The sequence below is a fragment of the Heloderma suspectum genome, chromosome 12 (genome assembly GCF_057233095.1).
Source record: "Heloderma suspectum isolate Gila_16-S chromosome 12, 16-S_ref, whole genome shotgun sequence".
Classification (NCBI taxonomy): domain Eukaryota; kingdom Metazoa; phylum Chordata; class Lepidosauria; order Squamata; family Helodermatidae; genus Heloderma; species Heloderma suspectum.
This window is the reverse complement of record NC_139469.1, coordinates 6,226,096-6,238,787: the sequence shown is the minus strand read 5'-3', so window position 1 is coordinate 6,238,787 and position 12,692 is coordinate 6,226,096. Positions and strand designations below refer to the sequence as shown.

The following is a 12,692-nucleotide window of genomic DNA, read 5'->3' as shown; positions in this document are numbered from 1 at the left end:
TGTTTCTGCTTCCCCACTCTTCCCTCCACTTTTGTGGCCCCCAAATGGCCCTAGTTTCGACAGATACTGTGTTTGTATGTCTTTTGCAGGGAAGCTGTGTTGTGTGAAAGCCTCTGGTTGGCTGTGTGGGAGCCGCCCCTTCATTAGGAGAAAGTTGTAGGGCATGCATGGATCCTTAATTTACTGGAGGGGGGGTGCTTAAGGAGGGCGAGAAAGCCTAGCAAATAAACTAAATTGCCTGCTCTGTCTTGTTTGGCTACAAACCTGTGGTGTGTTTTTTTGTTTCAGAAACTTCAGTTCTCTTAGCAAAGAAAATGTCTTTGAAAATAATCAACTGGTAAGTCCCCCCCCCCCCTTCTACTTCCCGGTCTGACGTAGGGCTCAGTGTTCTCTGAGGGTGTCTCCCTGCCTGTCCCTTCCACTGCACATGCCTTGGCCCTGGATTAGATTAGATCAAAGCTAACAGGCCATAAATATAAATGGCAAACAGCCGTAAAGACAACATACTTAAGCTTTTTAAAAAATATATTCCATGTGCATCTGACTGATAGGTTGTACAGGCTGCTTTTGCATCCATGTTATCCTCCAGCTGTTCCCATTTAATATATATGATATGCGTTCGTCAACACTGGCTGTTGATGTGCCTTGAATGGAACCAAAGATAATAGCTCACCTGCCCTGTGATCAGGTAAAATTAAGGATCAGGTCAAGGTTTTTGGGGGGAAGACGTGGGCGAGTATTGGAATTGTCCTCACTCTGTTCAGTACAAAAGTACCCCTTTCTGTCCCAGGCTGAGCTCTGGAAGAACTGGTTCTGCTAGATTTTCTGCATGGTCAGTCTTAATGGAGGAGAAGCTAACTGTGTCTATTGACTAAAGCTCATGCCATCATCAACACTCAAACATGCACTGATCCCTGAGGGTATTTTGCAACTTTGCAATTTTGGGGTTTGGGTGTAGTCTGGAAGGGAAGTATGGTTGAATGAACATACAAATGGATTTATGGAAATATAAATCCGTAATGTAAGTTGCAAGGATCCCTTTGTGACCTAATACATTTTTATCCCACCATCCAAAGACTTCAGAGCACCATAGATGGTCCTCCTCCCTGTTTTATCCTCACAACCACACGGTGGGGTAGGTTAGGCAGAGAGTTACCCAGTGAGCTTCATGGCTGGGTGGGGTGAGATTCGAAACTGGGCTTCTTCGATCTTAGTCCAACAGCCTAGCCACTACACTGCTCTGATTCACTGCAATCTCTTCTCCAAAGTCTGTCCTCCTGTTTGGAAACTGGATCTTCCTGCACCTTTGCTCTTTGTGTTTACGGAATTTTGAATTTCTGGCTGTTTGGGTGCTTTTGGGAGGGAGTTGTTGTGTGGAAGAGGGAGAGCCGCAGATGCTTTCCAAAGGGGAACAGTTTTCAGACCACCCATCCGCTTTGTGCTGGCTCCAGAAATGTGAGCGTGGGATGGATGCTTGCAGAATGGAATGTGGCTGCTTTCCGCTGCGAAAAGATGGGCTGCAAATTTGCCACTCTTTCACTTAGGGCTTCCTTGGCCTGCCTTCATTTTGCCGTTGCTTGGCGCCAGCCTCAGGGGGTTCAGTCCTAGCTGAATTCGGCCCTTCTGTCAAACACAGGGAGTTGACACGGCTCACATGCCGTCCTGCCGCTGTGCTGGATTTGCGTGTAATGTCCAAGTCCCCCTTTCCCCAAACTGCTGGTTGTAGGATGCTCTGAGAAAGTCAGCCTTTAGTTTGGGGCCAGGGCCTAGCCCCAACACCCATTTTCTAGGTCAGGGCTTTAACCCTGTAATATACAAAGAGATACATATGCCCCAGCAAAAATCCAACAGTGTTTCCTTTACTGTTGAGTGAGCATGCGTTGCGTGACGATGAGTTTCTCGAATCTACTGCCCGTCGGTTTTCATTGCATGACTTCAAGTTCTTGTATTGGGGGATTTTGAACCAGGAAGAGCCTCTTTCTCCATCCCCATCTGCCTCTTGGTAGGACCGGCCCATCTCACTTGCTCATGTACTCAGTGGCTCTCTTTATTGCCTACTACATTCCGATCAGTTTTTTATTATGCAAGATTGGCCACTGACTGTCACACCCCTGTCCCCATGCAACCCAATGGAACTACCTTCTATCCACAACGAGTCCTGATTTTGGTGTGTGTGTGGTGGGCAGGGGTGGATTGGAGATGTGGATGGATTTCTCTTCTTCCAGAGTTCTTTTCCTCTGCTTTTGTTTCAACTTGTGATTGTCTCCCTGCAGAAAGCCCTCTCTCTGGGTTTTTTAAAATTATTTTATTTTATTTATTAAATTTATTAATCGCCCATCTGGCCGGTCACCCAGCCACTCTGGGCGATGTACAACAATAAAAACAGTTTACACAATAAAATTCAACATTAAAAATATCACATTTCTAAAATTACCCTAGCCCACCCCAAATGCCTGCCTGAACAGCCATGTTTTTTAAATTATGATTGTTGTTTAATTCTTTCTAGGGAAATAAAAAGCTGTCCTGGTTTGTGACTTGCCTTATAAGGCCTTTTAAAAACATAATAATGATGAGGGGAAAATTGGTTTGCTGACAAAAAGCCAAAACAACAAAACAGAAAAATCCCTCTTGGGCCAAGCATTAAGAAAAGTTGGGAGGAGGAAAAAAAATTGCATCCCAGAAGTTTTATGCATAATTGCAGATCCCTCTCCTTGGTTTTGCAAAAATGTAATGCGTTCAAGATGGCGGGGCTTGAAGTGGTTGGGACATTTTGGAGCAGACTGTAGGGCTCCAACCTATTCGTGTGTGATCATTCTGGCAACTGGGACTAGAGACTGAAAAATTAGGGAAACTGTAAAGCCCCAAACCCAGAAGAATCCCCACCCACAAAATCCCATGGCTTAAAGCAGGGGTACCGAAAAATATTGCAGCAGTACGGCCTGGGGTTAGCCTTCCTGCTGCGAGCAAATGAATCCCGTTCTTATCTCTGATCTCTGTGGCGCAATTGGAGCTAAGGAGGAGCTCTCTTGGTAGCACTAGCAAGAGAAATCTTTCCCTGATCTCTGATCGTTCAGCAGAGATCAGTGGTAAGGAAGGGGTTAACTTGCTAGTACTAACAAGAGAAGTCCCTTCCTTATCCCTTGTGCACGTGCGTGCAGCCCCCTGGTGCCACCTGATGAGGCCCTCGGGGCCAAAAACGTTGTGCACCCCGGGCTTAAGGTGACGGGTGAATGCAGCTGTTGTAACAAACCCCGGTTTGCCTTTGGAAACCATGGTTTGGTCTAAACTCTCACCCATCTGATCGGCTCGGTTAAAAAATCCCGGGATCTTGTCTCTCCTGTTCACCTTCTGCAGGCATTCCAAGTTGCTGAGTTGGAACTGGGAATCCCTGCTTTGCTGGATGCCGAGGATATGGTTGCTCTGAAAGTTCCAGACAGGCTGAGCATCCTCACCTACGTTTCCCAGTATTATAACTATTTCCATGGCAAGTCACCGAGTGAGTACCCCTTCTTTTTCATGCTTGTTTCCTCTTGCTGAGCTCTTGGTTGAAAAGAGATTCTCTACCATTTCCCTGCTAACATGAATGCTCTAAAAAAAAAAGCTCTAAAAAACTGGATGGAAGCTGCATTTTTGGATGGTTATATTAGCCTCACAGCTCTGGAATAAGTTGCCATTGGGGGTCCGCAAGGCCCCATAATTTCATTTCATTTCATTTATTTCACTTATTACATTTATCTACTGCCCAGTTGCCAAAGCTCTCTGGGCACTTTACAAAGATTAAAACCTTAGAAATACATTTACCATTTACATACAAACATATAAACAGACAGCACACAGAGAGACATACATACGTCTAAAACAATTTTAAACATCATTGTTTAAGCAAAGCAAAACATCATTGCAGGCTTTTAGGAAGGCCTGAAAACTTACGACTGTATTCCGGCCTTCTCCTGATTATGTTTGAGCTGGCTGGGTTGTGGGTGCAACAGTTTGTTTTAAGTTTTATTTTCTGCTGGCATTCATTGTTTTTCAGAATGTTGCTGCTGTTGATGTTTATACTGGGGTTTTTTAGTACCGCATCGGTTTTTATTATGGGAGCTTTATTGCTGTATGCTGCCTTGGGAGGGTTCCTGCCCTGAAAGGAGGTCAAGAGATATTTTAAATAAAGAATAAATAGCCGTGTCACTTAGGAGTAGAGCCTCCATGTTGGAGGAATCCATTCAGGGGGTGGCGTTTGCTGAGCTTTCAGCAGCTCGTGGCCCCCCGGACTTTGGCTCTCTTCTCCGTGAGCTGGCTGGACTAGATCTGCCATCTCACAGATTTTCTGTTTTGTTTTTCTTGTCAATAGAAAGTTGCGCAAATTGTGGCTGTCATTTGTGCAAACTCCAGCTGTAATCTGCTTAATTTGCGTAAATTACAGCTGGAGTTTGTACAAATTTGGCCAGAATTTGCGCCAGTTACACAAATTGCAGCCGCATTCTATTGATGAAAGGGAGGGGATGCAAAACATTCCCAGATTTTGGGGAAAGCCTGTGGCTTGCCTCATGAATGCGAGCTGAGCTGGGCAGGCAGTAGGGCTCTGTCAGGCCCAAACAGGGCCGGATTTTCAGACAACAGACATCCCTAGGGGCAATATACATATGTCTGATTGCCAGATGCTGAAGACAAACTGTAGGGAGAAACCATTTACATCTGGCTGGTTGCTGCTGGGGACTGAAAGGATGCTGGATTGGATAGAACTCAGTCTGATCCAGCAAATCTGTTTTGATCCTTTCATAAGCGGGAAAAGGAGAAGCAAACACCGCTGTTCTGTGGCTCAATCATCTCTTGCAGTTTCGCCTCCAGTCCGCAATGCCACTGCATGCATGTGCATTTGTGTTTGAATGCATTCAGGTGAGCGTTCATACCCTTGCAGGAACATGCACACATCTGGGTCTGTGCTTTATAAGTCCATATGAAAGAGCCCAACTCCTGTGATCAAAAGACCTGAGTTCTGCAGCAGGAGTGAATTGGATCACAAATTGGAGCTGTCACTATCTTCTCAGCCTTATCTACCTCACATGGTTGTTGTAAGGTTACAAATGAGGAGAACCATGTATGCTGCCTTCAGAACGAGTGGAAAAATAACACTGGTCCCTGCCCCAAAGTGCTTACCGTCTAAATGTGCATGGGTGGTGTTGTCAAAATTATTTTTAAAAAGGGGGAAATAATGATAAAACGATTGCTTCATACTCCATCGATAACAGCAGTGTGTGGGCTCAGCAATCAATGCAAAAAGGTACATCTGTGTTTCAAAGTGTGGATCGCTTGTTGTGTATTTAAGCTTCCCCTTGGAACACTGGGTGTGCAGAGCCCTCTGATTCCACCCTGCTTCTAAAATGCTTCTGCAAACAGCAGAAAATCCAGTCTTGTGAAACTCGCTCCTTGGCCCCCTGCCTTTACTCCCTGCATTCTTTGTCCCATCTCTTAAACTCTGCCTTCAGATGCCGAAACAAAGACGAATGACCCAGCATTTCCGCCGAGGGTGGGATCTGTGCCAGGCAGGTCTCTGATTCCCAAGGGAACATCTCCGCCACGTCGTTTAAAGACAATGACAATAAAGCCTTCCAGTTTCTAACACACACACACACACACACACACACACACACACACACACCCTGCTGCCCCACTGTGTCCTCCAAGCCATTTCTGTTGCACTGGGAACTGTGGGGTGGACATGTGCTTCCAGCCTGCAGCCTGCAAAGAATGTGCCCTCTGAACTCTCGTCGGTGGTGACCTCTCAGCTTTGGGGCTCCGCTTGTAGCCCATCAATCTTCGCCTCTGTTCATGAGTCGCAAGCTGCTGACTAGGAAACGGTTGGCGTTTGCGAAGGCTGCATGCTAACACTGCAGCTGAGCCTTGTCCTGCGGTTTGGCAAGATCATCAAAACGATTCTCCCAAGTAGCCGACGGTGGCGTACGTGATCCTCCTCCTCTCCTTTTTACCCTCACAACAACCCTGTGAGGTAGGTTAGGCTGAGTCAGTGACTGGCCCAAAGTCACCCAGTGAGCTTCATGGCTAAGTGGGGGACTTGAACCTGGGTGTCCCGAGTCCCGTCCCATTGAACTCCCATCCTGCTGAGCCCAGCAGTTTGGCAAGGGCCAAACTAGAACCGTGATCCATCAAGAGATCTGTGAGCTGACTTTCTGTTGTTGGTGTTTTTAAGGGCCAGTGTGGTTAGAGCCAGTGGAGGCTGGTGGCTCCGATGTCAGTGGGGTGGTGAATACACTCCGGTTTTTAGTCAGAACTTAAGCTCTTGCTTTCTTTCCTTAACTGGAGCCTTGGATCATAACCCCTGCCTGGCTTTGGTTGTTTCACCTTCAGATCCACGTTTGCTGCTCTGGGAACTATCCAGTGTTAGTCCTACCTAGAGTAGACCTGTTGAAATGAGTGAGACCTAAGTTAGTCTTGACTAACTTCAGTCCTATTCATTTCAACGGGTCTACTCTAAATAGGGCTAACATAGGATACTACTCTCTGTCTGCCTAGACCAGCCTTCCGCAACCTGCTGCTCTCCAGATGTATTGGACTACAACTCCTATCATCAGCTAGAGGAGATGGCAGTTGTAGTCCAAGACATCCGGATGGCTGCCTACCCTTCCTCCTAAGCTGGAAAAAAAATTGCCCCCCCCAATTAATTGGATATGTATAAATTAGTACATTGCATGATCTAATACGCGAATCATTATATTTCAAAACCATTATCAAATACAATGTGACTATGCCAGTTTGCAAATCCATAATCGTGCAAATTATAAGGGTGATGAATAAAATTAATTAATGTTAAAATACTTCATATTCAGTATTGATTTCATAATATAATTATCAACCTAGTAGATTGTCTCTCTCACATATATTATATACTATAGTGTGTGTGTGTGTGTGCGCGCGCGCGCGCGCACGTGCTCATGTGTACATGATCTCTCTCTCTATATCTATCTATCTATCTATCTATCTATCTATCTATCTATCTATCTGTCTGTCTATCTCGAGATCCACATAATACCTCGACAGCCGGCCTTCACAGTAGCAGTGCCCACCCTTTCGAAAATCCTCCCATGTGCAGTTTGGGAGGCAGAAAAGGTGACATCTTTCAAACGCCTCCTGAAAACACCTTTTCACACAGGCTTTTTCCCTGGCTTGTAATTAAATTAATCATGCTGTGCCATCTTACCCCTCCTTGTATGCACTGTGCTATTATTGTAATTGTTTTTAATACTGTATTTAAAATGTGATTTTAATATTTATGTGTCAATTGCTTAGGGATATTAAGCAGTATAGAAGTATCATAAATACATAGATAGATAGATAGATAGATAGATAGATGGATATCTAGTTGTTTTCTGGGCCAAATTCAAGGTGTTGGTTTTGACCTTTAAAACCCTGTATGGTTCCGGCCCAGCCTATCTGAAGGAGCGCCTCCAGCAACACCAGACAGGCCACTCAACAAGATCAGCCTCAGATGGCCTTCTCTCTGTCCCATCAGCCAGGACAGCTAGACCAGTGAGGATGAGGGAGAAGGCCTTCTCTGTGGTGGCCCCCACCCTGTGAAACTCCCTCCCTAGAGAACTCCACCATGCCCCCTCTTTAAAGAGCATCCGCCACGCATTAAAAACGTGGTTGTTCAGGCAGGCATTTGGGGTGGGTTAGGGTATTTTTTAGAAATATGATGTTTATTGTTTTAAACTGTTTTTATTATTGTACATTGCCCAGAGTGGCTGGGTGACCAGCCAGATGGGCAATTAAACAAACAAACAAACAAACAATATCAGGGATGTCCGTCACTGGGAAATCTGTTTCTTTTTTTGGCTTGACGGAGTTCTGCAGCATGCTCAACTTGGCTCACATTTGTGGGCCAAGCTGCAGGTCTTTCCTGAAATCCAGGAAGTTCTTGTGTATTTTTTTCTAATTGTGTAAAGAGAGACCTACACAAATTTTGGGCACAATTTGCGTAACTCGCACAAATTTCCGCCGCGATTTGCACAACTTTTGACCAACATTTGCGCAAATAACAGGCACAATTTGTGCAAATATCTATTTGTGCAAATAATTTAAAGAGTGGAAATTCGCGACCTTTCCAGACTCAATGCAGATTGAGTTGTGCTCCATGGTGAAAAAGCGGACCAAAGTCCAGGGGGCTGAACCAAGGGAAACTTATTGAGCTCCACCCCAGATTCCTCCAACATCCCTAATCTAGATAGATATAGATATACACCTATGTGTGTGTGTGTGTATGTATATATATATATATATATATATATATATATATATATATGGCTGCTCGCATCATCATAAGCTAGATGCAGTGGAAGCTGCTGGTTCTGATGTCAGAGGGGTGGTGAATCTGCTCTGGGTTTCAGTCAGAGCCAGTCAGAACTCTAAAGGAGCTTCCGGGTTACTTCCTGAGATCTCATCTGTGTTCCTCCTTAAACAGTTGGCGGGATGGCCGGAATCAAACGCCCTTCTTCCGAGCCCAGTGAGGAGCCGATCGGGAAAAAGGTTGTTTCTGAACCGGTGACACCAGCCCCCGCCAAGCCATTGCGACATCTGCTCCCCGAACCCAGGACAGATCCACGCCTGCAGGGACGCAGTCTGGTGAAGGAAAACCCTCCAGTGGCAGCGGTATGAGCTCTGGAGGCCGGAGCGTAACGGGGTGGCGGAGGGGTCATATCAACAGACAAGAGGCGGGATATCTGGGAATGCTGCCTCCCTGGCCAGAGGCAGGATATCTGAATGCCAGGGGAAACAACAGACGGCTGCTTCTGCTACTGCCTTGATGCTGAATGATGCCTGGGGTAGAGAAAGTGGAGGGAGGACATTTTTCTCCCTCCCTCGTAATACTAGAACCCAGTGGGGTCCTCCCATGAAGCTGATTGCTGGGAGATTCAGGACAGAGAAAAGGGAGGGCTTCTTCACACAGCACATTGTTCAACTATGAAGTTGTAGTGATGGCCACCAATTTGGATGGCTTTAAAAGGGGGCTGGACAAATTCCTGGAGGAGAGGGCTATCGATGGCTGCTTGTTTTAATGGCTATATGTGACCTCCAGTATCAGAGGCAGTCTGCCTATGTACATCAGTTGCTGGGGAACATGGGCGGGAGGGTGCTGTTGCACTCAGGTCCTTCTTGTGGGTTTCCTGTGGGCAGCTGGTTGGCCACTGCGGGAACGCAATGCTGGACTAGATGGACCCTTGGTCAGATCCAGCAGGGCTCTTTTTAGGTTCTCTGCTGGTGATCCTCCAGGCGCAATTTGCTGCCCCCATTGGAAGCAGGTCGCTGGGCTCAGCAGATGCGATTACATTCAGCAAGGAGGGCAAATGGCAGAGCTGTCTACGGTTCCGTGTTTAAAGAAAGTTAAAATAGTTTAGAGCAGAAGTGGGAATCCTGTGGTCTGCCAGGGGTGGTTGGACTGCAGCATCTCTGGCCCCCGCCAGCATGGTAAGGGATGCTGGGATCTGTAGTTCAACAGTCCCTGGAGGGCCACAGGTTTCCCTCCCTTTGTTTAGAGAAAAAGATGATGATGAGGAGAGGCTGATAGAGACTGATAAAATTGTGGAATGATTATGCATAGAGAAGGTTCCCACCCCTTCTAGAATACTAGTATTTAGGGCCTTTTTAAACAGTTATCTATATAGACTCTGTCTTCGGGAGACAATCTTACTCGGTCACAAGTGATGATGATGATTTAGGGCCATCCAAATAATAATCCTCAATTAATTTAATTGTGTTCAAATTAAATTAATTTCCTATAAGGACACAAGAAGAGCCCTGCTGGATCAGACCAAGGGTCCATCTAGTCCAGCATTCTGTTCACACAGTGGCCGACCAGCTGTCGACCAGGAACCCACAAGCAGGACACGAGTGCAGCAGCACCCTCCCACCCATGTTCCCCAGCAACTGGTGCACATAGGCTTGCTGCCTGTGGTACTGGAGGTGGCACATAGCCATCAAGACTAGCAGCCATCAATAGCCTTTTCTCCAGGGAATTGTCCAACCCCCTTTTAAAGGGGGTTCCGAATGGGTGGCCAAAACTACGTCCTGTGGAAGTGAGTTCCACAGTTTGACTCTGCGCTGTGTGGAGAAGCCCTTCCCATTATCTGTCCTGAATCTCCCAGCAATCAGCGTCATGGGAGGACCCCACTGGGTTCCAGTATTGTGTGAGAGAGAAAGAAGTCTCCCTATCCAGCGGCTATGATTGTAAGCTGCCCTTGAGTGGCATTTTCTTGGTTGAAAGGCAGGGTACAAATCAAATAAATAAACAAAGTTTGCCTCTGAATGCCAGTTGTGGAGGAAGGACAACGGGAGATGGCTGTTGCCCTCATATCTTGCTTGTGGGCCCCTAGAGGCCCGGGGTTGGCGACTGTGCGAAACCGGGCATGGGAGCAGATTTACCTTTTCGCCTGACCTAGCAGGGCTGTCCTTGTGTTATTTTTCTTTCTCCCCAGAGACGGATCTTGGCCGAGAACACCAACCTGCGGAACAGCAACTGCGTCGTCTGTGGGAACCACGTTCACCTGGTCCAGCGACTCCTGATGGACGGGAAGCTTTATCACCGGAACTGCTTCAGGTACGGGGCTCCGGGTACAGGGTGGGATTTCCCTGATGCGCCTGGTCTGCGCCCTATTCTTTGACTGGGATGCGTGTGTGTCTGGATGATGGGTTTGGATGTGGGAAAGTTGCTGTGTTTGAGGTGGTGGAAATAGGAGCACGGCTGTTTGCACGCCATGGTGTGGATCGTCGTGGCTTATTTAAGCCATGATTAGCTGTGGCACCTGAGGGCGCCATCCTGCCTCTTCAACCCCCAATTGTGGGTTGTTGTGTTGCATGAACCTAGACAGTGGGGGGTTATGTCAATGCCACAGGCCATGGCATGCTGTGGTGATGGGGTTAGAGCAGAGGTTTGCAAGGCAGTGCCTCTAGATATTTTGGGCTATAAGTCCCATAATTCCTGAGTATCTGCCATGCTGGCTGGAGCTGTTAGGAGTTGTAGTCCAATAATCTTCCCTTTCTGATGCCCTCCAATTGTGTTGGACTGCAGTTCCAACAATTTTTTTTTTAAGTCAAAGTTTCTAGTCCTTATTCAGTTTGCATCCTCAGGGGATTACTACTTTGACTGATATAAATGGAATGTTACAGTGTTGAGTGCTCCCTATTTGGGGTTCTGGAAACTTTATTTCCCCCCCCTTTTTTCTTTTCTGCCCCCCTTTCCAGCAGCCAGTCAGCATTCTGTGGTCCGTGAACATACTTAGTTCTTACGTAGCTGTTTCTGGGGCTCCCCATTTTAGGGTTTTTCAACATTCAAGGTTCTTTTGTACTTCTGCAAACTGGCTGACGGGGGACGGGACAGAAAACAGAAGGAACAAGGTCAGGGGGAATGAAGTATCTGACATCCCAGATAGGGAGCACTTGACATCTTGTTGCAGGATGCAGTTATATCAGATAAAGTAGTAATCCTCTGAGCCCACAAGCTCAATAAGGACTAGAAACTCTGTCTTTTAATTTTGAAAAAATACAGAATCTCAGAATGGTGGAGGAAGTAAGTACCGGATTCAGTGTAAGGTGTTTGTTCTTTGCTGCAATTTTGCTTTAGGTGCAAGCAATGCTCCAGTACCCTAAAGTCTGGAAACTACAAAGCCGGGAAGGACCCAGGGACTTTTGTCTGTAGCCAGCACGAACATCTCGTCAACCCAAAGGATGGCCCTGGAGAGAATAAACCTACCGATACCACATCTGCTGTGGGGCGCTACTCGAAGGGACTCGAATCGAGAAAGCTGGTGCCGGAATCTGTGAAAACAAACCAGGCGTGCAAGAGCAGTGATGCTGTCAGAGCAGCAGCGTGGGAACCATCGAATTCTGGGAACAGCAGGCCCAGTTGCATCACCGCAAGCCCGAGATCGCGTCGCTCAGACCCCGTGAGGAATGACTCAGTTTTCCGCGAAGCTTCTTCCGCCTCCCCTTCCCCTTCGCCCTGGACAGCGTCATCGGCAAAGACGCAGCAAGCACGCGAGAAATTCTTCCAGTCTGTTTTAGGGCCTTCCGGCCTTCCAGCAGACAAAACCGAGCCAGCTAAAAATCAAGGTGCTCCTTTCAGTCCCCCAAGGGTGGCTGGGGATGTGTCCTCTCCCGGAACCCGCGTGGGGGGCAGCAATGCAGGCAGCCGCGAGAAAGCCCGAGCACGGAACATTCTTATGCATGCGCTACCTGGATCTCAGCCTGCTCCCAACAGGTCAGGGGGCTTCGACAGCGCCACGCCCAGTGCCTCCAAGGTGTAAGTGGTTTGCATTCCCCCTTTGGTGTGCTTGAACAAGCTCTCTGCTAAAAACCTGTAAATTCTGCAGTCCTTTTCCTTTTGCACTCAGAGATATACTGCACCTGGTCCTGGAGGTTCTATATCCCTATCTTGACTAATAGAGGTTGATAGGCCTATCACTGGCATAATCTGACCAGCCCTCTTTGTTTTTTCCAGCTGCTTGAGATTCAGCAACTGGAAAAGACTCACATCTGGGATTGTGGGACCATATGCTAGTGAGGCAAATATGTGCTTGACTGCAGTTGCAGAAATTTTAACTTGCAGAGCGTTTCGGTCTTCTATGCCCATCCCCTACTTCTTCCATTTTCCTTAAAAAAACCAAACACACACACACAGGCTAGGT

At 47.1% G+C, this 12,692-nt stretch overlaps 1 protein-coding gene across 8 annotated transcripts in view; it reads left to right on the top strand.

The window, feature by feature from the left end:
- MICALL2 (MICAL like 2) overlaps positions 1–12,692 on the top strand; it is a 43,392-nt gene that overhangs the window by 12,852 nt on the left and 17,848 nt on the right. For 6 of the 8 annotated variants that reach the window (XR_014785497.1, XR_014785496.1, XR_014785499.1 and 3 more), the window contains exons 3-7: positions 289–337; positions 3,355–3,496; positions 8,474–8,661; positions 10,485–10,606; positions 11,630–12,307. Coding sequence is in view for 2 of the 8 variants with exons in the window: in XM_084818204.1 (XP_084674330.1) it covers positions 289–337; positions 3,355–3,496; positions 8,474–8,661; positions 10,485–10,606; positions 11,630–12,307 (1,179 nt within the window). In the remaining 6 variants the exon portion in view is untranslated. Of the gene's footprint in view, positions 1–288; positions 338–3,354; positions 3,497–4,780; positions 4,894–8,473; positions 8,662–10,484; positions 10,607–11,629; positions 12,308–12,692 lie in introns of all 8 variants that reach the window. The other 2 variants (XR_014785500.1, XR_014785501.1) reach the window with 2 other exon arrangements.